The sequence below is a fragment of the Moschus berezovskii genome, chromosome 11, assembly GCF_049115385.1.
Source record: "Moschus berezovskii isolate FMDL1 chromosome 11, NW_MosBer_1.0, whole genome shotgun sequence".
Classification (NCBI taxonomy): Eukaryota; Metazoa; Chordata; class Mammalia; order Artiodactyla; family Moschidae; genus Moschus; species Moschus berezovskii.
The window spans coordinates 82,286,289-82,314,120 of record NC_142470.1 but is presented as its reverse complement, the minus strand read 5'-3'; the positions used below and the strand labels follow the sequence as shown (position 1 = coordinate 82,314,120).

General features: G+C 37.9%; 1 protein-coding gene across 2 annotated transcripts in view; it reads right to left on the bottom strand.

Annotated features, from left to right (window-relative positions):
• The window catches only part of THADA (THADA armadillo repeat containing), a 352,983-nt gene that overhangs the window by 253,792 nt on the left and 71,359 nt on the right, over window positions 1-27,832 (bottom strand). For both annotated transcript variants that reach the window (XM_088841512.1, XM_055399202.2), the window contains exons 24-26: window positions 23,974-24,106; window positions 21,189-21,302; window positions 15,786-15,908 (exon numbers count right to left, since the gene is read on the bottom strand). In XM_088841512.1, the coding sequence (XP_088697638.1) occupies window positions 15,786-15,908; window positions 21,189-21,302; window positions 23,974-24,106 (370 nt within the window). The remainder of the gene's footprint in view (window positions 1-15,785; window positions 15,909-21,188; window positions 21,303-23,973; window positions 24,107-27,832) is intronic.

The window sequence follows — 27,832 nt, the reverse complement described above, 5'->3', positions numbered from 1 at the left end:
CTTATTGCCAAATTCAGACTTAAATTGAAGAAAGTAGGGAAAACCACTAGACCATTCAGGTATGACCTAAATCAAATCCCTTATGATTATACAGTGGAAGTGAGAAATAGATTTAAGGGTCTAGATCTGATAGATAGAGTGCCTGATGAACTCTGGACGGAGGTTCGTGACACTGTACAGGAAACAGGGACCAAGATCATCCCCATGGAAAAGAAATGCAAAAAAGCAAAATGGCTGTCTGAGGAGGCCTTACAAATAGCTGTGAAAAGAAGAGAAGCGAAAAGCAAAGGAGAGAAGGAAAGATATAAGCATCTGAATGCAGAGTTCCAAAGAATAGCAAGGAGAGATAAGAAAGCCTTCCTCAGCGATCAGTGCAAAGAAATAGAGGAAAACAACAGAATAGGAAAAACAAGAGATCTCTTCAAGAAAATTAGAGATATCAAGGGAACATTTCATGCAAAGATGGGCTCGATAAAGGACAGAAATGGTATGGACCTAACAGAAGCAGAAGATATTAAGAAGAGGTGGCAAGAATACACAGAAGAACTGTACAAAAAAGATCTTCACGACCAAGATAGTCACGATAACGTGATCACTGACCTAGAGCCAGACATCTTGGAATGTGAAGTCAAGTGGGCCTTAGAAAGCATCACTACGAACAAAGTTAGTGGTGGTGATGGAATTCCAGTTGAGCTATTTCAAATCTTGAAAGATGATGCTGTGAAAGTGCTGCACTCAATATGCCAGCAAATTTGGAAAACTCAGCAGTGGCCACAGGACTGGAAAAGGTCAGTCTTCATTCCAATCCCAAAGAAAGGCAATGCCAAAGAATGCTCAAACTACCGCACAATTGCACTCATCTCACACGCTAGTAAAGTCATGCTCAAAATTCTCCAAGCCAGGCTTCAGCAATATGTGAACCGTGAACTCCCAGATGTTCAAGCAGGTTTTAGAAAAGGCAGAGGCACCAGAGATCAAATTGCCAACATCCGCTGGATCATGGAGAAAGCAAGAGAGTTCCAGAAAAACATCTATTTCTGCTTCATTGACTATGCCAAAGCCTTTGACTGTGTGGATCACAATAAACTGTGGAAAATTCTGAAAGAGATGGGAATACCAAACCACCTGACCTGCCTCTTGAGAAACCTGCATGCAGGTCAGGAAGCAACAGTTAGAACTGGACATGGAACAACAGACTGGTTCCAAATAGGAAAAGGAGTGCGTCAAGGCTGTATATTGTCACCCTGCTTATTTAACTTATATGCAGAGTACATCATGAGGAACGCTGGGCTGGAAGAAGCACAAGCTGGAATCAAGATTGCCGGGAGAAATATCAATAATCTCAGATATGCAGATGACACCACCCTTATGGCAGAAAGTGAAGAGGAACTCAAAAGCCTCTTGATGAAAGTGAAAGAGGAGAGTGAAAAGGTTGGCTTGAAGCTCAACATTCAGAAAACAAAGATCATGGCATCTGGTCCCATCATTTCATGGGAAATAGATGGTAAAACAGTGGAAACAGTGTCAGACTTTATTTTTTTGGGCTCCAAAATCACTGCAGATGCTGATTGCAGCCAGGAAATTAAAAGACGCTTACTCCTTGGAAGGAAAGTTATGACCAACCTTGATAATATATTAAAAAGCAGAGACATACTTTGCCAACAAAGGTCCGTCTAGTCAAGGCTACGGTTTTTCCCGTGGTCATGTATGGATGTGAGAGTTGGACTGTGAAGAAAGCTGATCGCTGAAGAATTGATGCTTTTGAACTGTGGTGTTGGAGAAGACTCTTGAGAGTCCCTTGTACCGCAAGGAGATCCAACCAGTCCATTCTAAGGGAGATCGATCCTGGGTGTTCATTGGAAGGACTGATGCTAAAGCTGAAACTGCAATACTTTGGCCACCTCATGCGACGAGTTGACTCACTGGAAAAGACTCCGATGCTGGGAAAGGTTGGGGGCGGGAGGAGAAGGGGACGACCGAGAATGAGATGGCTGGATGGCATCACCGATTCTGTGGACATGGGTTTGAGTGAACTCCGGGAGTTGGTGATGGACAGGGAGGTCTGGTGTGCTGTGATTCATGGGGTCGCGGAGAGTCGGACACGACTGAGCGACTGAACTGAACTGATACAGTGTGTTAAAATAGCAATGTAAGAAGAAAGGTAGCTGACAGTAACAATGCAGGATTTAGAAAACAGCTTCCCGAAACTACTGCAGTAAGGATTACAAACTCAAACGCCCACAAAGGCAGTGAGTTGCAGAGGTGGCAGAGGACTCAGTCTAAGGCAGTCACTATTAAGCTTAAGCTGAAGCTGATGCCCTGAGGAAAATGTAAGCCCGGTGTTGCCAGATCTTCTGCTTTTTCAACAGAAGCCAGAAACCCTAAGTTTTATGTGAATTCTATTTTGAAATGTTGGCAACAAATTAAAGAAAGAAAAAAAAAACATATTGTGGGAGCCAAATAAAACACAGTTGTGGGCCAGATTTGACGTATCAGCCACCAGTGTGTAACCTCTCCTCCAGAAGCACATGACTGACTCAATTTATGTGTGTTAACTCTTGAAATGGACCACATATACACTGGCACAATTCATACCTTAATTGCAATGAAACCCTAAAACTGGAAAAGCTCACTTACATCCATTCCACAGTTAACAAACATTAATGAAATCCCTGATATCCCCAAACAAGTCACTCTGTCCTGTTACTCCGACATCCCCTCTGACCTAGCTCAGGTCTTACCTCTCACCTTGTCTATTGACTTGGTTCCCAAAGACTCCTTAGGTTGAAGATGACTTAGTAAAGTCATCCATGACCCTATCACCTTGAGATGAACAGGTACACACTGATATTTTTAAAATTAACAGCCAACAAGGACCTACTGTGCAGCACAGGGAACTGCTCAGTGTTACGCAGCAGCCTCGATGGGAAGGGAGTTTGGGGGAGAATAGATGCATGTACATGCATGGCTGAGTCCCTCTGTTGTGCACTTGAAACTATCACAACACTGTTAATAGGTTACACACCAATATAAAATAAAAACTTGGGGGTTTTTTTGTGTGTTTTTTTTTACATCACACAAAAGCATAAAAAGAAAAGAAAAATCAATACACAAACTCCATTGTGCCTTAAACCAAACTTTCTGACAAAGACTGCCAGAGGCAGTAAAGTTAAAACAGGAGTGCCTGGAGAGGAAAGGGGAAGCCTGCGGAGGCACATTTTATCAAAACTACAGAGGACTGTTTTACAGATTGAATGAGCTCCTGCAGAAGGAAAACTCCCTTGTTTGGTTCAATAGGCTGAAGACAGGAGACACATAACATCTTTGAGTAATGTTAAGATGGATCAGATGGATTACCATCCTGATCCATTCACCATCAAGTTCCCTCATTTGCAGCCAATGACTATCATTAATTTTTCCAGTAGATACAGCAAATTAGTGGTGTTCTACCATTAATTAGTTACAAATTTTAGAAAAACTATCATCTAAAAAAAAAAGGTTTCCCTCATGAGCTATTTGGTCATTCTGTTATCAGTTAATACAGAATTATTTCCGTAAATTTACCACTTTGCACAATAATGAGTTCATGCCACAGTAATTTCCAAATGTGACCAAAAGATTAACTTATAAGACATTTAAAAAATTAATCAACCTTTTATTGAGATATAATTCACATATCATAAAATTCACCATCTGAAAGGGTACTCCAGTAATTTTTACTATATTCACAAAGTAGAAACGATCACCACTACTTAATTCCAGAACATTTTCATGACTCCAAAATGAAACTCTATATACATTAACAGTCATTTACCACTTCCCGACCTAGGTAAGACTTTCTGTCTCTATGGATTTGCCTATTCTGGACATTTCACATTCATGAAACCTTTTATATTTGGCTTTCATTCTCAAGGTTCACCCATGTTGTAGCATTTGTCAGTATGTCATTCCTTTTTATGACTGAATAATATTCCATTTAATGGATATACCACATTAAAAAATCTACTCATCATTTGATGAACACTCAGTTGTTTCCACTTTTCATCTATTATGGATAATGGTGCTATGAACACTCATGTACAAGTTTTTGTGTGAATATGTTTTCACTTTTCTCGGTTATACACCAAGAAATGAACCTGCTGGGCCACGTGGTAACTTCATGTTAACCTTCTGAGAAACGGCCAAAGTAGCAGCACCATTTACATTCTTACCAGTATAAGAGGATTTCATTTTCACCAGTTCTCCAAATCTTTCACAATAATTGCTATTGTTCATCTTTTAAATTATAGCTATCCTACTGGATATGAAACGGACAGCTCACTAAGGTTTTGACTTGTATTTTCCTGATGCTTTTGACTTGTATTCCTGAATGCTGCTAAATCTTCCCATTTACTGAGGCCTTCTTTAATTTCTTTAAACAATGGTTTGCAAGATTCATTGCACAAATCTTTTACTTCTTTTGTTACACTACTCCTAAATATTTTATTTTTGATGTTACTATAAATAGCAACATAGTAAATCCGTTTTTTTAACTCCATTTTTGATTATTTATTGGTTCAGTTCAGTTCAGTCGCTCAGTTGTGTTCGACTCTTTGCGACCCCATGAATCACAGCATGCCAGGCCTCCCTGTCCATCACCAACTCCCGGAGTTCACTCAAACTCATGTCCATCGAGTCGGTGATGCCATCCAGCCATCTCGTTCTCTGTCGTCCCCTTCTCCTCCTGCCCACAATCCCTCCTAGCATCAGAGTCTTTTCCAGTGAGTCAACTCGTCGCATGAGGTGGCCAAAGTATTGGAGTTTCAGCTTTAGCATCAGTCCTTCCGATGAACACCCAGGGTTGATCTCCTTTAGAATGGACTGGTTGGATCTGCTTGCAGTCCAAGGGACTCTCAAGAGTCTTCTCCAGCACCACAGTTCAAAAGCATCAATTCTTTCAGCTTTCTTCACAGTCCAACTCTCACATCCATACATGACCACGGGAAAAACCATAGCCTTGACTAGACGGACCTTGGTTGGCAAAGTAATGTCTCTGCTTTTTAATATGCTATCTAGGTTGGTCATAACTTTCCTTCCAAGGAGTAAGTGTCTTTTAATTTCCTGGCTGCAATCAGCATCTGCAGTGATTTTGGAGCCCAAAAAAATAAAAAGTCTGACACTGTTTCCACTGTTTCTCCATCTATTTCCCATGAAATGATGGGACCAGATGCCATGATCTTCATTTTCTGAATGTTGAGGCTTCAAACCAATCTTTTCACTCTCCTCTTTCACTTTCATCAAGAGGCCTTTGAGTTCCTCTTCACTTTCTGCCATAAGGGTGGTGTCATCTGCATATCTGAGGTTATTGATATTTCTCCCGGCAATCTTGATTCCAGCTTGTGCTTCTTCCAGCCCAGCATTCCTCATGATGTGCTCTGCATATAAGTTAAATAAGCAGGGTGACGATATACAACCTTGACGTACTCCTTTTCCTATTTGGAACCAGTCTGTTGTTCCATGTCCAGTTCTAACTGTTGCTTCCTGACCTGCATACAGATTTCTCAAGAGGCAGGTCAGGTGGTCTGGTATTCCCATCTCTTTCAGAATGTTCCACAGTTTATTGTGATCCACACAGTCAAAGGCTTTGGCATAGTCAATGAAGCAGAAATAGATGTTTTTCTGGAACTCTCTTGCTTTCTCCATGATCCAGCGGATGTTGGCAATTTGATCTCTGGTGCCTCTGCCTTTTCTAAAACCTGTTTGAACATCTGGGAGTTCATGATTCACATATTGCTGAAGCCTGGCTTGGAGAATTTTGAGCATGACTTTACTAGCGTGTGAGATGAGTGCAATTGTGCGGTAGTTTGAGCATTCTTTGGCATTGCCTTTCTTTGGGATTGGAATGAAGACTGATTTTTTCCAGTCCTGTGGCCACTGCTGAGTTTTCCAAATTTGCTGGCATACTGAGTGCAGCACTTTCACAGCATCATCTTTCAGGCTTTGAAATAGCTCAATTGGAATTCCATCACCTCCACTAGCTTTGTTCATAGTGATGCTCTCTAAGGCGCACTTGACTTCACATTCCAAGATGTCTGGCTCCAGGTGAGTGATCACGCCATCGTGATTATCTTCGTCGTGAAGATCTTTTTTGTACAGTTCTTCTGTGTATTCTTGCCACCTCTTCTTAATATCTTCTGCTTCTGTTAGGTCCATACCATTTCTGTCCTTTATCGAGCCCATCTTTGCATGAAATGTTCCCTTGATATCTCTAATTTTCTTGAAACGATCTCTTGTTTTTCCTATTCTGTTGTTTTCCTCTATTTCTTTGCACTGATTGCTAAGGAAGGCTTTCTTATCTCTCCTTGCTATTCTTTGGAACTCTGCATTCAGATGCTTATATCTTTCCTTCTCTCCTTTGCTTTTCGCTTCTCTTCTTTTCACAGCTATTTGTAAGGCCTCCTCAGACAGCCATTTTGCTTTTTTGCATTTCTTTTCCCTGGGGATGGTCTTGGTCCCTGTCTCCTGTACAATGTCACGAACCTCCGTCCAGAGTTTTTCAGGCATTCTATCTATCAGATCTAGACCCTTAAATCTATTTCTTACTTCCACTGTAAAATCATAAGGGATTTGATTTAGGTCATACCTGAATGGTCTAGTGGTTTTCCCTACTTTCTTCAATTTAATCTGAATTTGGCAATAAGGAGTTCATGATCTGAGCCACAGTCAGCTCCTGGTCTTGTTTTTGCTAACTGTATACAGCTTCTCCATCTTTGGCTGCAAAGAATATAATCAATCTGATTCCGGTGTTGACCATCTGGTGATGTCCATATGTAGAGTCTTCTCTTGTGTTGTTGGAAGAGGGTGTTTGCTATGATCAGTGCGTTCTCTTGGCAAAACTGTATTAGCCTTTGCCCTGCTTCATTTCGTGCTCCAAGGCCAAATTTGCCTGTTACTCCAGGTGTTTCTTGACTTCCTACCTTTGCATTCCAGTCCCCTATAATGAAAAGAACACCTTTTTTGGGTGTTAGTTCTAAAAGGTTTTTGGATTTTTCACTGATAGCCTTCATCAGATTGAGAAAGTTCCCTTCCATTTCTAGTTTATTAAGTGTTTTTAAATGAAATAGTGTTAGATTGTATCAACTGCTTTTTTGCTTCTGCTTAAATGATCATGTCGTTTTTCGTTCTTTATTTATATAGCTTATATATTAATTGACTTCCATATGTTGAAGTACATATACTGTTTTTAAAATGTAGATATTATTCAACACAGTTTTTTTAAATGTTATTGCAAATGCAGACCAAAATAACTACCATGAAGACTACATGTTACTTAAGTCAGAATAGTGTTCTTATTTCTGCATGATACTATTAATAGTTCAAGAATATCTGTTTTAGGTACCCTTTTTTATTTTTTAATAGTTCACCCATACTTTCTGTCCCTGTTCATTGTTGTTCAGTCTCTAAGTCGTGTCCAACTCTCTCTGCAACCCTACGGACTGCAGCATGCCAGGCTTCCCTGTCCTTCACCATCTCCTGGAGTTTGATCAAATTCACGTCCATTGAGTCAGTGATACTATGTAATCATCTCATTCTCTGCTGCCTTCTCCTTTTGCCCTCAAGATTTCCCAGCATCAGGGTCTTTTCCAGTGAGTTGGCTTTTTACATCAGATGACCAAAGTATTAAGTTTCAGCTTCAGCCCTTCCAATGAATATTCAGGACTGATTTCCTTTAGGATTGACAGGTTTGATCTTCTTGCAGTTCAAAGGACTCTCAAGAGTCTTCTCTAGAATCACAGTTTGAAAGCATCAATTCTTCAGGGCTCAGCTTTCCTTATGGTACAACTCTCACATCCACACAGGACTACTGGAAAAACCATAGCTTTAACTAGGCAGGCCTTTGCCAGCAAAGTAATGTCTCTGCTTTTTAATAGACTGTCTAGGTTTGTCATAGCTTTCCTTCCAAGAAGCAACTATCTTTTAATTTCATGGTTGCAGCCATGATCTGCAGTGATTTTGGAGCCCAAGAAAATAAAATCTGTCACTGCTTCCACTTTTTCCCCTTCTATTTGCCAATAAGTGAAGGGATCAGATGCCATGATCTTAGTTTTTTAAATGCTGGGTTTCAAGCCAGCTTTTTTATGCTCCTCTTTCACCTTTATCAAGAAGCTCTTTAGTTCCTCTTGACTTTCTGCCATTAGAGTGGAATCATCTGTATATCTGAGGTTGTTGATATTTTTCCCAGCAATCTTGATTCCAGCTTGTGATACATTCAGCCCAGCATTTTGCATGATGTACTCTGTATACAAGTTAAATAAGCAGGATGATGGTACACAGCCTTGTCATACTCCTTTCCCAATTTTGAACAAGTTAGTTGTTCCATTTCCAGTTTTTAACTGTTGCTTCTTGACCTGCATACAGGTTTCTCAGGAGACAGGTAAAGTGACCTGGTACTCCCATCTCTTTAAGAAGTTTCCACAGTTTTCTGTGATCCACATAGTCAAAGGCTTTAGCGGAGCATGTCCTTGTTCACTCTAAAGCTAATGAGGAGGAGAACTAAGGATAGGTACAATTGAGAAAAAGTTTGAAGACTATACTTTCAGGGATCATTTCTATAGTTCGTTAAGACACCAATACAGTATACTAACGCATATATATGGAATTTAGAAAGATGCAAATGATAACCCTGTAAACGAGACAACAAAAGAGACACAGATATATAGAACAGTGTTTGGGACTCTGTGGAAGAGGGTGAGGGTGGGATGATTTGGGAGAATGGCATTGAAACATGTATATTATCATATGTGAAACGAATCGCCAGTTCAGGGTCGATGCATGTTACAGGATCCTCGGGGCTGGTGTGTGGGGATGACCCAGAGGGAGGATAAAGGGAGGAGGGAGGTGGGAGGAAGGTTCAGGAGGGGGAACTCATGTACACCCGGGGTGGATTCATGTCAATGTATGGCAAAACCAACCAATATAATATTGTAAAATAATTAGCCTCCAATAAAAAATTTTAAAAATTAAAAAAATAGAAAAAGTTTGTGACTAACTGACAAACTGCATCATCAACTCCTAAAACATTGATAGTAAATACTACTGTGATTCACAGATGTTAAATCTTAACATGGGTAATGAAAAAGTTCATATACAGTGATAGTATATTTAGAAAAACTCACAGCAGGAATGGCAATGAAAACAGTCCTGCTTATCAGCAAGGAAGGACCAAGGAGAATGCAAATTTAAAGGAAAGGAAAGACAGAAAAGAGTAAGTCGAGATAAAGTTAGAAATGGACAGAATAGAATGGTTCCCAAATAACTCTAGCTATAATCAGTCCTTATCACAAGCAAAATACCAGAAAACCTGTTCCCTTACTGCCTTCTCCATCACACCCCCAACATACGGTTCATAGAGATTTGGTATCTGGCTACAAACTGACAACTGCTACCAAAGTTTTTCCTGAATACATATGCTTTTTCTTTCCTTTCTAGTATGAAAAAAGTTTTTATACAGATTTCTGTAAGATATAGAAGAGCTAAGGAAATGAAAATAAGGTTGCACAAAGCAGAGTGTGTGTGTTTCTGAGTGTGTGTATGTGAAGTGGGTATGCATGTGCACATGTGTATGTCTGTGTTAGTCACTCAGTCACGTCTGACTCTTTGCAACCCCACGGACTGCAGTCCATCAGGTTCCTCTGCCCATGGAATTCTCCAGACAAGAATATGAAGTGGGTAGCCATTCCCTTCTCTAGAAGATCTTCCTGAGCCAGCGATCGAACCAGGGTCTACTGCATTGCAGGCAGATTCTTTACTGTTTGAGTCACTGCTGCTGCTGCTGCTGCTGCTAAGTCACTTCAGTCGTGTCCGACTCTGTGTGACCCCATAGACGGAAGCCCACCTGGCTCCCCCATCCCTGGGATTCTCCAGGCAAGAACACTGGAGTGGGTTGCCGTTTCCTTCTCCAATGTGTGAAAGTGAAAAGTGAAAGTGAAGTCGCTCAGTCGTGTCCGACCCTTAGCGACCCCACGGACTGCAGCCTACCAGGCTCCTCCATCCATGGGATTTTCTAGGCAAGAGTACTGGAGTGGCTTGCCATTGCCTTCAGTTCAGTTCAGTTCAGTTGCTCAGTCATGTCCGACTCTCCGCGACCCCATGAATCACAGCACGCCAGGCCTCCCTATCCATCACCAACTCCCTGAGTTCACTCAAACTCATGTCCACAGAGTCAGTGATACCATCCAGCCATCTCATTCTCGGTCGTCCCCTTCTCCTCCCGCCCCCAACCTTTCCCAGCATCGGAGTCTTTTCCAGTGAGTCAACTCGTCGCATGAGGTGGCCAAAGTATTGCAGTTTCAGCTTTAGCATCAGTCCTTCCAATGAACACCCAGGATCGATCTCCCTTAGAATGGATTGGTTGGATCTCCTCACGGTACAAGGGACTCTCAAGAGTCTTCTCCAACACCACAGTTCAAAAGCATCAATTCTTCGGCGATTTACTTTGCCATTGCCTTAGGGAAGCCTATATTATACATTTTTCTTATACATTTGTATTTTCTTATATAACATGAATTTCTTATATAGTAAGAATGATGCCTTAACAAATATTTAAAAATATGAATGGAGAACCTACCATGTGCAATCACTATGTGGTCTGATCATTTATATCCCACACATCTTCACTCTTCATGGACAGTCATATCTTTGAGAGTGGAATTGTGAAATATTTTGTCTAGTGCACACAGTGCCAGTTTATCCTAAAAAGAAATGCTTTCTGAAAAAACTAAATGGGATTTTGATTCTAATTTGCCTTCCATCACTTCTTAGCCATGGACCTTGAAAACAACATCTAAAACTTCAAGTCTCAAATCCCTCATCTGCAATCTAGGAAAACCGTACTAGGATTTCTGGTCCTATGATTAGGGGGAGGGTTAGCCCTGACTGGAATTGGGAGTGACTTTCTTCCAAAGTAACAAGACAGTTTTCCCACAAGAGGAGAGAAGAAGAGACAGAGCTTCCAGGAGCCCATACATCACCTACGGGTGAATTAAAGAAAAAGCACTCTTCCTGTGAGTGAATAAAACTCCACGCCACGGCATGTAGTATAACAAGTAGAGCATGGCTGGGATTCAGCCCTGCACAGCTCTCAGCCTGGCATCCTGGCAGCAACCTCACAACCACCAGAGGGCCTGCAGACGGTGCCAAGGGGCACAGGGTGCACATGGCGGCTCTGCTGGGAAGATCTGAAAGGCTCTTTTTCCTCCTCTGAAACCCACTGCAGACTGTAAACCAGAGGTGGCCCAAAGAGATGCAAAGTCAGACGGACCGGATAGAAATATAAACCTGGTGTGGCTCTCGGAAGGACCCTAATGTGGCCTGCTCAACAGAGCTTCCAGGCAAACTAAAAAGATGAGTTACCTGTCCAGCAATGAGGACACAGGGAAAGATCAGGCATCTGAACATAAAAAAGGGAATGCCCAGAGATGTCTCTGATTCCAAAACTTGCCTGGAAAATTCTGTTTCCAGGGGTATACATACCTAGAAGATTACGTTTGGTACCTAATTTTTAACTAAACAAGCGTCATCTAACATATGTGTTGAAGATTATCACTTGCCACCACCTTTACTCATATTTCTCTATTCTGAGCCACCATCATCACTTGGCAGAATTATTACAATATCTTCCTGAGTGGTTTTCCACCTCCCCTCACCTCACAATCAAGACTCCATTTTTCACTCCATCAGTCAAATCCCATCATCCCCCTACTGTGAAACCCTCTCAGGCAGGATTTTTCAACAGCAAGTGTCAAACCTCAGACACCAATGGTGGTTGCGGCTCATTCATCCATTTGCAGACTTGGATGAGGCTCTGCATCATGTGGCACTGGATCTGGCTTCTCTAGCAGCTGCCCAAGGATTGTGCCAACACCTGCCCACATTGTGAACTTTGACCAGGAGAGACAGAGGGTGGGACTGTTCCCAGAGTTGGTAGTTTCACATGGCCTGGCTAGAAGAAACACCACACGACCAGACAACAAGCTCAGTTTTCCTCCAAGTTAACCTGTAAGGGCTGCTTGTTAATGTCTTTTCTCTCCTCACTTCCCAACATTCCTGCTGCTTTGGGTTTGTATCATTCAATAAAAACTTAGCACCTAGGCTATATCTTCAGCTCTGTTTTCTAAGGGACAGGTCAAACCCCTACAAGATAAGTAAGATGTACTTATTCACTACATTTCCTGAAATATGCAAAATGTTCCCCAATAATATCACAGATTCTGGAATCAGACAAATAATAGTTGTGTGTTCTTAGACAAAGTTACTTCTCTCTGAAACTTGTTTTTCTTATCTGTAAAACAAGGGTTCTAATAATAGAATCTACCTAGTAGGATTATTCCAAGCATTAACTGTGGTAATGTAAATTCTACCAAGCACAAGGAAAACAGTCAATGAGACAGTCATTATTATGATTATGTCTTACTTATCCTTGTATTTCTAGTGTTTAACATTTTGCAATAATACATTTCTCCTGGATTTTAAAAATGCCTAATTGGTGGTAAAGATGGAGAGATTTGTGTAGTCTTAATGAGCGACTTCACTTTCACTTTTCACTTCATGCATTGGCGAAGGAAATGGCAACCCACTTCAGTATTCTTGCCTGGAGAATCCCAGGGACGGGGGCGCCTGGTGGGCTGCTGTCAATGGGGTCGCACAGAGTTGGACACAGTTGAAGCAACTTAGCAGCAGCAGCAGCAATACAAAGATTAAGAATCTGTACAAATATATACATGAATGCTTCTTATTAAAATTAACCTTGTTTTACTTGTTTTTTTCCCATCTAACCTACCAGGAAAAACAATTAGGTCAAAAGCACAGATGGAGTCACCTTTACGAACAAGATATATTCCTGAGAAGATGTGTACAAATAAGATTTCTCTAAATCAAACCATAAATCACACACCATCAGGAAAAAGCACTCTTTAAACAACTTTACACAGAATGCTACAGTGAATTGTTTTGTAAAATGAAGACTTCTTCACATTCATTGAGTATGTTGACACGGTACTGGTGTTACCTTAGATCAGGCTCTTAGAAGGAAGGAAACATAACAATATATTAAAGTCAGAGTATGGAACATTATAGCTGTACTGTTTATTTCTTCTGGTAAACAAACTGAATAGAAACAAAAAGATTCCTTTATAACCATTGTTAAAAGGGAAGAATCCTCCCACATAAAACTATATATAAGCACTTACACATATTTGTGCAGGCTTCAAGGGTATATGTGAGTACTATACACATGTAAAAGCCATATAGAAAAGAAGAGAGAACATATTGGAATACTAAAAAGTATTATATCTGTATGGTAGTTAAACAGGTGACTTCTCCTTTTATGCTTTTATTTTCAAACCTTCTGCAGTGCACATATGTTACTGTTTAAAAGGTCTTTTCAGAAGACTTTTCCAAAAAAATGATTCATTCATTTCTAAAACTTTTAGTTTGGCCAGTTGGAAAAGTCGCTGGGTTTCACTCTCTGGAAGGCCTTTCACAGAGAACATTTGTCTCTTCTTGTGGAATGAATGGAGTAAAGAAAACAATACTGGGATTTCTGGCAATCAGTTTTATGATCTCTACTCTTCCTGACGGTCAAGCCACATTCCTACCTGCCTCTCCTGACCGTATACAGGTATTACTCTGTGTTCCTGTAAATGCAAAAGGTAAACACCATGTCCTCAGGATCAGTTAGGCAATGCTCCTAGGCAGGATTTCAGACATTTACCTTTCTTACAGGAAGACATACAGTTTTCCAGGCAACAGTTGGCAACCTTGAGGATTCCTCTTTACACTGGGAGTCTGTGCCCTGGGCTACACTGCAATATACTGACTCTCAATTAGAGGCTCATCAGAGAGTCATGAAATGGTTTGTGCAGCTCACTGATTGGGAAGTCTGCCTTTCCAGCAAATTCTCTTATTCTGCAGATCTAACTTCTTTTCTCCTCTCCCTTTACCAATCTTTTCTTTTTATTTTTTCTAATGACACAGTCAAGTGCCTACAAACCACAGGTTAGTGTCCTTTATTCCACGAGGCACAATGATGCAGGAAAACAATAAAATCATGGTGTTTTCTCCAAGCATATATATTTTTTTTAAAAAAGTTAAAGTTTACTTTCTTAACTCCAACAATTGTATTAGGTATTGCCAACAATCTTATAATTCTCAACCAAAAAGTTTTTTGATATATTGCAAAAAACAAAATAAGTGACTCAACATTTAACCTCCATTTTAATCTTTTGTGATTGTTTTTTTCACCTTTTGATAGAATGTATTTCCAGAATTCACTCAACACACTGATACCCAGGGCCTACAACATCCAAAAGAAAGACACATTCAGATACTAAGAGTTGTTCTGCTTCCAGCTCAACATCAAGTGGAAATCAAAACATCAAATGAGAGATATCACTTCATACTTGTTACAATGTCTATTACCAAAAAAACAGAAAATAACAAGTGCTGATGAGGATGTGAAGAAACTGGAACTCTTGTGAACTATTGATGGGAGTATAAAACAGTGCTGCCATTGTGGAACACAGTTCCTCAAAAAATTAGACACAGAATTATTATATGATATATACAAATGACTTGAAAGCAGGGACTCAAACAGGTACTTGTACACCAATACAAGTATACAAGCTCACTACAACATTATTCACAACAGCCAAAGAGAAACAGTTTAAGTGTTCATCAACAGGTGAATGAATAAACAAAATGTCATATATCCACACAATGGTATTTCATTCAGCCTTAAAAAAGAATGAAATTATGATACATGCTACAACATAGGTGAACCCTGAAAATACCACGCTAAATGAAATAATCCAGACACAAAGGACAAATATTATATGATTCTACTTACATAAGGTCCCTAGAACAGGCAAATTCACAGAGACAAACAAGCAGAACAGAGACTACCAGGGGTTGGGGCGAACAGGGTGGAAGGGAGTTATTATCCAATGGGTACAGAGCTTCTGTGTGGAATGATGAAAAAGCTCTGAAAATGGAGAGTGGTAATGACTGTGCAACACTGTGAATGTAATTAATATCACTGAAATGTACAGTTAAAAATGGTTTTAGTTTTTTTTTTAAAAGATAATTGACAGTTTAAACAAAAATAATAACAATGTAGTGTGAATTTCCATTCCGTTCCGTCGCTCAGTCGTGTCCGACTCTATGCGACCCCGTGGACTGTAGCCTACCAGGCTTCTCCGTCCATGGGATTCTCCAGGCAATAATACTGGAGTGGATTACCGTTTCCTTCTCCAGGGGATCTTCCCGACCCAGGGATCGAACCCCGGTCTCCCGCATTGGAGGCAGACGCTTTAACCTCTGAGCCATCAGGGAAACCCCTAGTGTGAATTTACAATATACATAAAAGCAAAATCTATCATAAGAGCACAAAGATTGGGAAGACAGAAATGGGAGTACATATTGCCAAGTTCTTAAACTTTAAAGGAAATGGTAAAATATTACTTGAGGACAGACTGTGATGTTGAAGATATATATTAATACTATAAACTCTAAACCAAACACTAAAATAATAAAGCAAAGAGTTATGGCTAATCAGCCAATAGAGGAGACAGAATGTGACTGTAAAATACCAAGGGTCAAAATGTAGCTTGATCCAAGGATTTATCCCTTGGAGTAACTCCTTAACAAAATGCAGTACATATTTTTTATCATTCGGTGAAAGGTTAGTTTATTAAAATCTACTCATAAGTATAATTAAGTCAATGAAAATAAATGGCACATGCACTTACTGCCCAGACTGGGGATGTAAAGCCCAGAATTGCTGCCTTAGTTCCATCAGCAACATAAGGGATAATAATTTCTCCCAGACGTGTATCTCTGAACAAGGCTCTAAGGATATTTAAAGCATGAACCTAGAATAAAAAGTTCAAAATTAGTTGCAGGCTGAAGACCATGGTAATTTCAGATCTGTATATATCCAGTAGCATAACATCCAAACAAAAAACTTACCAAATTATAGGAAGAAATGAATAATTCACAAATAAAATTGATTTTTAATAAAACATGAACTGAATAATTGATAAATCAATTTTTTAAGTTAGCAAGATTTGAATAATGCAATACAAAAGTTTGATCCAATGGACCTATGTAAAATCCTATACCTAGGAAACAGGCAATACATTCTCTTCAAGCACACATGAAACATTTATTTTTAAAATGACCTCAAACCTACCACAAATAAAGAAAGCCTCAACAAACACTAAAAAAATTAATTTCTTACAGATTATGCTCTGATCATAGCGGAATTAAGTTAGGGATCAGTTTCCTTACATACTTTAAAAAACTGACACATTTTAAAGCACGGTCAAAGAAAACAAATATTTAGAGGTGGACAATAATAAAGATGCTATACATTGACACTTGCGTGATGAGTTTAAGTAGAATCTAAAAGAAACATACACCTTAAATGCATCTATTTAAAAAAACACTATTATATATAGAAAGGATAAAAACAAGGTCCTACTGTATAGCAGAGGAAACCATATTCAATATCCTATGATAAGCCATAATAGAAAAGAAAATAAAAAACTATATATATATAAAACTGAATCACCTTGCTGTACAGCACAAATTAATAAAACATTGTAGATCAGCTATAATTTTTAAAAACTGGAACATATGTCCAATTAAGACAACAGAGAAAGAACAATAAACTCAAAATAGAAAAAGAAAATTTAAAAGATTCAAAAATTTTAAAATCAATGACTTAACTATGAGCGTTAACAAAACCAAAAGATGATTCTTTGAAATAGACACAAATCATGAGACTAACCAAGAAGAGAGAGAAGAAAATAAACAATGCCATGAATACTAAAGAGGACATGACGAAAGGTACTTCAGAGTTAAAAAAACAAAATGTATATCAGAGCTACACAGGTACATCAGTTATAAACTGACTAGTTTCCTAGTCAGAAAAATTTAGGACAAAATGAACAATTTCCTAGAAGGCAGAACTAATCAAGCCAAATTCAAGGAGAAATGGCAAAGCTATAGAGATACTACCATTATATAAAGAAAATCAATAGTTAAAAAATCTCACTCATAGACCAAAACGAAAGCAAGACACCAAACCCAACAAAATAACACACACATTCATACACACAAAAGACCCACGTGATTTTATGGATGAATTCTACCAAATATTCAAAAAATAGGTAATTCGAATCTTACTTAAACCATTAAGAGAAATGCCCAAGTTTGTTTCATCAGTTCAGTACAGCCTGGCTATCAAAATAAGCTAAGGACTTAAAAAAAAAAGAGGTAGGGACAACTACTTTGAGAAATGGTATCTATTAAAGTGAAGTCGCTCAGTCGTGTCCGACTCTTAGCGACCCCATGGACTGCAGCCCACCAGGCTCCTCCGTCCATGGGCTTTTCCAGGAAAGAGTACTGGAGTGGGCTGCCATCTTTTAAAGGCTCAACAGCAGCCCACCAGGCTCCTCCGTCCATGGGCTTTTCCAGGAAAGAGTACTGGAGTGGGCTGCCATCTTTTAAAGGCTCAACATACACATATCCAATAACCACTCCTAAATATCTACTCCAAAGAAATGTACATATATGTTCACCATTAAGCATGTAAAAGAATGTTCTTAAAAGCACTGTTCTTAATTACCTCAAATTTAAAACTATTCAAATGTTCACAACAAAATGAATAAACAAATTATATACTGAAAAGTGAAAGTATTAGTCTCTCAGTCGTGTCCGACTCTTTGCAACCCCATGGTCTGTAGCCTGCCAGGCTCTTCTGTCCACAGAACTCTTCAGGCAAGAATACTGGAGTGGGTTGCTATTTCCTTCTCCAGGGGATCTTCTCAACCCAGGGATCTAACCTGGGTCTCCTGCATTGCAGGCAAATTCTTTACCAACTGAGCCACCAGGGAAGTTCAAATTATATACTACCACATAGCAATGAAAATGAATAATTCACAACATGTATGATATCATAAACAAAATGTCAAAAGAAATTCTATCAAAAGAGTATAGAATGTATGGCTACATTCATAAGAAGTTTTTAAAAAAACAGGTAAACCTAAGGTGTTAAAACTAAGCTAGTGGTTATACTCGGGGGAAAGGTGCTGATTAAAAGGCAGTATGAGTGGGCTTTCAAGTGCTAAAATGTTTCACTTCTTGCTGAAGTGTGTTCACTGTGTGAAACTTTGTGGAGGCAAACATTATTTGTACACATCTCTGTATGCTTAGTATAATTCAACAAAAAACTTTCACATAAATAAAGATCAGATACAGCATGAAAAAGGAAATGCACAGGTTAATAATATCAGTTTCAAATCCAGTGAAAATATGTGAAATAAATTTTTTTTCAAATTTTTAAGTGAATCGAGCAACGTGTAAAAAAATTTACCATTTCAAAGTTAGGAGTTCATTGTCTTATTGCAAAGGTCATATTATATTAAAAAGTCAACATAATTCATGATACTTGCAAATTCTAGAAGAAAACATTTATCTCAAAAAAGGTTAAATGCATTCAATAAAATCTAATTTCCTTGAAAAGAGGAAACCTACAGCAAATATCAGAAACAACACAAGGATGCTGGCTATCTCTATTTCTACACAAAACTATTACTACAAGTGCCACCCAGCAGATTAAGAAAACTTTTTTAAAGAATCAGGAAAGTAAAGCAAATTTAGCATTACTTATGAAGGATATGAATATCTATAAAGAAAATTCATGGAATTTACACATAAGTCATGAGCTGTATTACAGCAATTTAGGTAGGTGACTGAACATTTCACAAAAGATCTGTAAGACTTTAAAGGAAAATTATTTTTTAATGTAATGAAAAACATTGGGAAAGATCTAAATAAATGGAGATATAAAGCCATGCACATGAACTGAATCAAAAAAAGAAGTCATTTTTCCCAAATAATAAATTTAAATTCCAACCAAAATTCAAAAGGGCTTTCTGGGTGAACTTAACAAGCTGATTCTAAAACTTTTATGGCAGAGCAATGGGACAAGTACTGCCAAGGTAATTCCAAAGGGGGAAAAAAAGGAGATTCATTCTATCAGATATCGAAACTTACTTTAAAAAATACAGTACTTATTTACTGTTTTATTTATTTATTGATATCAGTATTTATATCACTATTTTATCATAGTGATTTAGGGTCAGACTAACATAATAGAGCACAGAAAACAGACACATATATCGACAGAATAGTATATGAAATAAATGGTGTTAGTACAGCAGTACAAGAGAAAAGGGTGTCTTATATAAAAAAAATATGAAATATCTTTCTGACTTGGTTATGGAAGCCTTTCTAAAACAATATCCAAACACACAAACCACAAAGGCTGATATATTCCATTTTATTAAAATTTAAAACTTCTGGACAATAACAGAGTAATAAGTAAAGTGAAAAGAAGCAACAGACTGAGAGAAGATGTATAATTCAAATAACCAAAAAGGAAAAAAAAAGAAAGAAAATAATTTTAAAACAACAACAAAAAACCCAACTCCTGCCAGACAAAGACAACCAAATTAAAGGTAGGCAAAGTCTTTAAAAAGGCAATTCACAGAGGTTATCCAAAAGACTAATAAATATACGGAAAGATGTTAAAGCTACCAGTTGTCAGAGAAATACAAATAAAACTGGGGAACACAATAATTTCACACCAAGCAGAAAAGAAAACGTTTATATACAGTGAAACTCTGCTCAGAAATTAAAATGAACTTGGAGCTTACTAACCTTAAAATATGTCGATTGGAAAAAACCCAAACTAAAACAATGTGTAGATAACACAATTCATATTCAAAGAGAAAAAAAAGCTCTTAAAGAATGAAAAACATGCATGAAATTTTTCGTTTAGTGATTTATAGCTGAGAAGGAAAAAAGGGAAATAGAATATGGAGGCATCTAGAGTGTATTCAATCTGTAATGTTTTATTTCTTAAACTTGGAATTGGTTTTATGGATGTTGATTAGTCACCATACACTTTTATGTGCTGAAATATTTCAGACACATTAAAAAATATATAGAAATAAGCCATGGGAGAGGAGTAGCAAAGCAAATCATCTAGAAGACTGGTCAGAGATGAAACATTAAATTTTTACTGATTTAATAAAAATGATCACTAATGGCAATCAATGACTTTGAAGCAAAGAAAGGTAATAATTCAAAGCACTCTTAAAAATCAAATTCCATTATTTTCAGATGTTCTTATTAAACAATAGTATTTTTCTAAGTGATAGTCTAAAAAGTGGAACCAGTTATATTTTTCACATTTTGGGGGGGGTAAATCTTAAAATGATTTCAGATCATTTCTGAAAGATGATCTGTAACTTTTTATTTAAAACTTTTAAACAATTTTTATATCACACGGTCACAGGCCACTATGTGACATGTGTTAATAAACCCTATCCTTTCCCACTGGTCCACATTCTGGCCCATGGGCTTCCCTTTAATACCTCCCACAGGCTCTGACATAAAACCATATGTACTTACTGTACTTTTGACTGTAAACTTCAGCTCTCAGTCTATCCTCTACCTAACATGGGCCTCCACCAGGTGGGCAGGAATATCCTACTATGAGGCATTGGCTGAGAAAGACTAGACAAGAAGTATCTGACAGCTGTGTACTACCATGGAGTGGGGCGGAACTGTGAGGAACACTGAACCCAACTTCATACACACAAATAAATATATACTTAATCCAACATTAGCAGTGACAAAAAAGGACTAAGAATTAGCTAAAATTAAAATGTGAATATACTAAAAGCCAGACACTACATTTTAGGGGAAGACCCAATTGCTAAATTTTAAAATATACATCAACTGAAAGAAGCACACATGAAATCTGAAAGTGATAGCACATTCATTTTTTAATTTTTAGATACAATTGTAATACTGTAAAATACTTTGTCTAAATCGAATGTTTTCACTAGAGTCAAAAAACAGACCATCTTGGTTAATCTATATCAACTAAAGCAATGGTTAATTTTGTGGACTAGAAAAACCAAACCAAAAACAATCCTCTCCAAATAAGCTTCAAATGTCTGTCTTATCTTCAAGAGCTCTGTATCTCTGATAGATTTTTAAATTTTTCTTTTTAAGCACAGCAAAGATTTAAAACCACTGACTTCCTAGCAGAGTTTGTGTATTTCCATTATTACCTTGGGGACTGTGCTTTGTGAGTCATCTGTAGGTCCAGCCAAAGAGATTAACTCTTTCATTGTTATTTTCAACAAATCCGTTTTGCCTTTCTTAGGTTCAGATGCCAACAATGCCTATGGAAAAACAAGAAAAAAATTATCAGGACTATTATTTTATATGCACCTGTTTGCTGTTCCCCAGAATGGATTCCCCAGTGCGGTGTTAAGCAAGTTAATTAAGCTGTGTGACCTTGAGCAAGCAGCTTAACCTCTCCATCCCTCGGATACTTCACCTGTAAAATCAGGTGGTGATATTACAGAATCTCTACGGTTACCTCCAGTTTGGCTTGTTAATTATGTAATATCAAGAGGCTGAAAACAGCTTCTGTTGACAACTCTTCTAGCACCATAACTGGGTGGCAGGTCTCAGATACAATAAGTTTTAATTATCCAACAAGAAACTTCCCTTTACTTGAAAAACAAAAAACCTCTGGATTAAATTTCTTGTAAGGATGTGGAAACTCCTTGGAGATAGATCAGTTATTCAATTCTTCATAAGAGGACTGGAGGCTGGAGGACTCTCAAACTGTAGCGCTGGAAACTCCATGGGACAAAAGGAAATACTATGAACTTCAAAAAGGCCCTATATTTGAATGTTCAAGAGTTGCTTACTTTCTAATATTTTGATAAACATAAAAAGAACAGTATCAAACCAGGTGAGGCAATAAAAAGGAGTAAGTACCGACACATACTACAATATGAATGAACCTTGAAACATGATGCTAAGTGAAAGAGGACACACACAAATACCACATACTATATGATTCCATTCATACAGAGACAGAAAATCGGTGAGGAGCTGTGTAGGACTGTGAGTAGCCAGAATACTTCATATATATGTAGCTACTGGCTGCCAAGAGAGAAAGCCTCAAGTCATTCAGCTTCTTCTGAAACATTTATAACCCATAAGGAGCAAAGTAAAAATACATAGGCAAAACAGGTTTAAAAAAAAATTTCTCATAACATATTTATGCTCATAAAATATATAAACTATTTTTTGACCATTCAAAAAATTTTTATATATATCTACACCAAAGGTAAGCTCATAAATTAAGTAGGCAGCTTTTCTTCACAGCTAACACCGAGCAGAGCTTTCCACTAGAACAAGAACATCACTTTATTGGCAAAGTTATACTAGGAAAAAGGGGACTTTCCTGAGCAGATTTTTCTATTAATTTACATTTTATTCAACTAAAATAAATAAGAAAGCCATATGTGATTACTGATGTGTCTCCTGGGAACCATAGTTTTTTTGTTTTTTTTTTTCCCAAGAGCTGTGTGTAGCTATGACATTCCTCTCAAGGCTGGGCTAAGAAAGTGCAGTCCTGACCGCTCTGTCATTATCACCAATATGTGATATTAGTTGGGAACCAAGAAGTAAGCACACAGCACAAATGTGCAACCAAACCTTGCTGCTGCCTTAACACTTGTTCTCAGACAGACATAAGAGGCAAAAACACACTAGGTCAGAATGAGTTGATTTCTGAAGATCACTAAAATCTATCACCTTGGTGATCTGTGTGTCAAATCAACTGGTACCCACCGTCATCAAAAAATCATGACTCTGGGAATTTGGGGGAGGAATAACAAAGGGAAGGAAAAAATACTGGGGCACTGAAAAACAGACTTCATTTCACTTATTTTCATTTTCTTTTTTTTTTAAACCTATTCCTAGATTTTATCTTCCTGAATATTAAAGAAAGATCTTTCAGGTCGGGTCTGATTTAGTACTGTGAGGACTTAGTTTTTATTCTTTGGATTCATAAAGATGATGGCCTCTTAATTTCAATACTGTGGAAATATTTTCCTATCAATTAGCAATATCTGTGGAGAAGGAAATGGCAACCCACTCCAGTGTTCTTGCCTGGAGAATCCCAGGGACGGGGGAGCCTGGTGGGCTGCCGTCTATGGGGTCGCACAGAGTCGGACACAACTGAAGCGACTTAGCAGCAGCAGCAGCAGCAGCAATATCTGAACATGCTGATATGGAGCAATCTTTAAGGTATAATGTTAAGTGAAAAAAAAAGCAAGGGGCAAAACAATGTGTGGAGCATGCTCTCATCGGTGATAAAAGAGAAAATGCATGCACACATACTCTCTCTCTCTCATAAGACAGGTGCTCAGGAGGCAGGGTGCCTGGGTTCAAGTCTTAGTTCTGCTTTTACTATCCCTATGGTCACTGGCAAGTCACTTACCTAACTTTTCTATGGCCCAATATATGGATGATAATAGGATCTATCTTGTAGGGCTTGAGAAAGGATTAAATGAGATAACATATGTGAAATAACCACTTATAAAAGCTACTATCAGGATTAGGATTATTTTATGCATGAATATTTTGTGGAAGGATTCAAAAGAAACTTTTAACACTGGTTACCTACAAAGTCCTAAGGGTCTTTGAAAAGAGAGGAAGAATATTTTTTTCTAATTGAAAAAAAGGTATCATGTGCACTTCCTGGAAGTGAGGAATGACTGCATCAGTGATGTCTTCATACTCCACACACAGGCGGAAATCTCTACCACTCTCTGCTCATATTATGGACCTCTTAGAGGGTTTGTTCCAAGAAGAGATCTGTCACAGGAACACAATGTCCACACATTATAACAAAGTATTTGTGAAATGAACTACAGAAAAGACAGAAATGTCCCTTATGCAATACGATCACTCATAAGTCAGGGGGGTTATTATCAAAAAACCAAAACCAAACAAAACCTCCAGCTATGATCCGGCAGGTAAGCACCATACCTGTATGTAGAAAGGAATTCCAGCACTGCGTCTTGTAGCACAGAGTTTAGACGAAGGATCACAGCATTTAATTTCCTCTAAAACACTCAATAACCACTCTTCCGGTAGCTTTTGCAGACTCACATTAGGGCACCTAAAAGGCATATGTAAAGCAAACATTTGGAATTATCAGGTACCAAAAGATAAAAGCACAAACTATTGACACACATTAACACTGTTAGGAAAGAAAAAAATCCTGGCATTCAGAAGGAGGGAAATTAAAAGTGTCTCACTTTCTACTTTTCACCTACTTTCTTTTTTATGATGGGTCTTAGGATTTGAAGCTGTGACAGGTTCTGTTTCTTACAAAAACACACACAGCATGTGTCTTATCTGCAAATGAGCTTTAACATCTAAGCTTGAACCCACATCCAAAATGTTCTGAAGGTTAACCAAGGACTCACCAATGTTCTATATTGCAAAACTCAAGATTTCCAGTGAAGAGAACATAACCTTATAGTTTATTATAGTTCATAGTATGCAGTTATAGAAACTATATATATTCAAAGAAAACATATTTTTGAAACTATATTTTAGTAAGTCACTCTTTGGTTTCTCAAAGTGTAGTCTATTATAAATTAAATTTTCATCCAGATCCTATGTAGAATTAATAAAGAAAGTTGTTTGGAAAGAACCTTAAACATTGTGACGTTATTTGGACATTACTCTTAGTGAGATTCTGCTCTACTATGTTAATTGTTATTTTAGAATGCAATTTTTTTGTGTGTGTATGCCCTAATGTGGTGGTTTGGTGGTGGTGGTCTAGTCACTAAGTTGTGTCTGACTCTTGTGACCCCATGGACTTTAGCCCGCCAGGCTTCTCTGTCCATAGAATACTTCAGGCCAGAATATTGGAGTAGGTTGCCATTTCCTCCACCAGGCTATGCCCTAATATGCAATTATATAACATTATCCTAAGAAACAGCATATTTAATGGTAGATAGGAGAAGGAAACGGTAACCCACTCCAGTATTCTTGCCTGGAGAATCCCATGGACGGAGAAGCCTGGTAGGCTACAGTCCACGGGGTCGCAAAGAGTCGGACATGACTGAGCAACGGAACAGAACAGAACAGACAATTATTTTAGGAGGATCATAATTGGATTTTTTAAAAATTAATACAAAAATAAAGAGATAAAGTCCAAAGGAAAAATACTATTTTTTGAATTGAAGAAGACACTCTGTAGAAAGGTAACTGATTTCTAATTTGTAAAGAGAATTAGAGCTCTTAGAAACATGTGTATTTGTGTGTGTGTGTGCGCGTTTAATTGAAATATAGTTGATATACAATGTTGGGTTAGTCTCTGGTGGGGACTCTTTCTCTTTATTTTAGCTTGGTTTAAGAATGACAACTTCAGTTTCTAACATTCCAAATAGCAACTCAAATTTAGTTATGTCTTGCATAGAACAAAATATACATAAATACAACAGATTTGAAAGGAGGCATTTTTTAAAGTTTGACATGGGCCTGAAAAACATTATCTCAGCCACAGATGTTACAACCAAATCTCCCTATTCCCAGCAGGCTCTGTGATTTTTAAAGGTTTTTCCTTTTAGCCTGGCTTAAAATCCATTACCTTATTCCTGCTTCTTCCCACTTGGCTCCCTCAGCCACAAAAACCAGCCATCAACAGTCTAAATCACAACATTAGAAGAGATTCAAAGGCAGAACAACCAAACTCAAAGTATGAACCTTGTTTAGATTCCAACTTGAAAAAAACAAAGGTAAAAAAGGATACTTTCAAATAATACAGATAGTTACATATACATTAGATATTATATGATTCCAAAGAATTATTTATAGGATGTGCCAGTGGCACTGTGAATGTGGAAGAAAGTGTCTGTATTTTTTAGAGATGCATACTAAAGGGCATAGGAGTAAAAATAACATTTTAGGGATATACTTTGTAAAACTTTAGCCAAGGACAAAGAAAGGGATAAATGAAGCATATATAACAAAACTCTGGTAACTGCTGAATCTGGATGATGGATAAAGGTGGTTCATTACATCATCCTTTCTCTCTCTCTCATATATATATATATATATATATATATATATATATATACATATATATATACACACACAGAGACACAGATATGTGTGTATATATGTTTGAAATTTTAATGTTTTATATGTTTATAATTTATATGTTTGGAAATTTTCATAAGAAATCCATTTATATATTTGAATTTTTAATAATAAAAATAATCCACATGTTACTTACATTACTGAAGTTACTTTCTGATCACTGAGTTTGTATTAATATCTTTTATAAATTATGATGAAAGCATCTGTTTCACAGATCTTTAGTTTACTACTAACATTGCCAACTTTGTATAATCCTCACACAGTTGCCCAGTCAAAAGATGAAACCTAAATCCCTAGGAGCTGTTAAATTTAAGTGCTAATGATCCACTTATGGCTGACTGCCTTTTTTGGTTCATTCTTCATTGTCTTTTAAGTATATTTGGGTTAACTTACACCACAATGGGTGAACAAAGGGAAAAAAAAGAGAGAATTAAAGCAAAGACATCTTTTTGTGATCTTACCAGCCAAGATTAAAAGCTGGGGTCACAGAGATGAAAAAAGAAAAGACTATTTGATCTAAAGCTCTCTGTGGATTTCATTGGCCCATATTTTCTTCCCCAACACAAGACCACTGGCAGTGCAGGACTGCCTTACAGATAATGCTTCAGACGAAGGTTAAGCATTCCTGTAGGAATTCACTAAGTAAGAAAAACACAAGGGGGAAAAGAACTGCAGGAGATGAGTATTTTCCTATTTCCTTATTTTTCTATCAAGGGCACTGAAATACTAGCACAACAAATACTAGTTCAGTAATGCCCCCTCCTCAACGCTGTCAATGAGCTTCTCCAGGGCCTCCGTGAGCTGGCATCAGGTGCCTGCCCTAAATGCTCAGATACATATTTGGCTCAATCTGGTTCATGAGAGAGATATTATCAACTCTCTTATTATTTGCTTCAGTAGGTTCCATTCGTTCACTTGGAAAAAGAAAGGTCTATTAAGATAAAAAAGATCTGCTTGGCACTATGCTATGTCCTAGGAAGGGAGAAGTAGAATACAAATTCCAAATTACACTCAATCCAGAAAGCAGGTTCCTTTGGATTTAGAATGCATAGTTGTTGTTGTTTAATTGCTCGGTCATGTCCAACTCTTTGCAACCCCATGGATTGTAGCCCACCGGGCTCCTCTGTCCATGGGATTTCCCAGGCAAGAACACTGGAGTTGGGTTGCCATTTCCTTCTCCAGGGCATCTTCCCGACCTAGGGATCGAACCCACATCTCCTGCACTAGCAGGTGGATTATTATACTGAGTCACTAGGAAGCCCTAGAATGCATTCCCAGAGTATACTGTGTTTAAGGATTGCCTTCTTTATCATATTTTAGTCAGGTTATCTTTCAGACTGATTTCAATCCCTGAATATCTACCATTAGAGTAGGGCTTAAAATAGTGTTGAAACAAACTGGTGATATGGAAAGAAAGCCAACTGGAGAATCAAAATTGCCTGCAAGAAATCCACTCAGCAGATCAGCTACTTGTGACTGACTCGAGGTAAACTGTGTCTTACTCATTTTGAAGGTATTCTAACTCCTTTAGACAATTGGGGACATTTATTACTGTTAATAAACTATTTTCTTAAATTAACTGAATGACTCACTGCTCACCTAAAGAAATTACTTCACCTTCAAACAAAAGCAACTAATTTCACATTTTAAATATGAAATACACTTAAGGCCAAAATATGAAGCAAAATTCCCAGAAAATTATCAAAATTCAATTGCCAGGAAATTAGTTAAG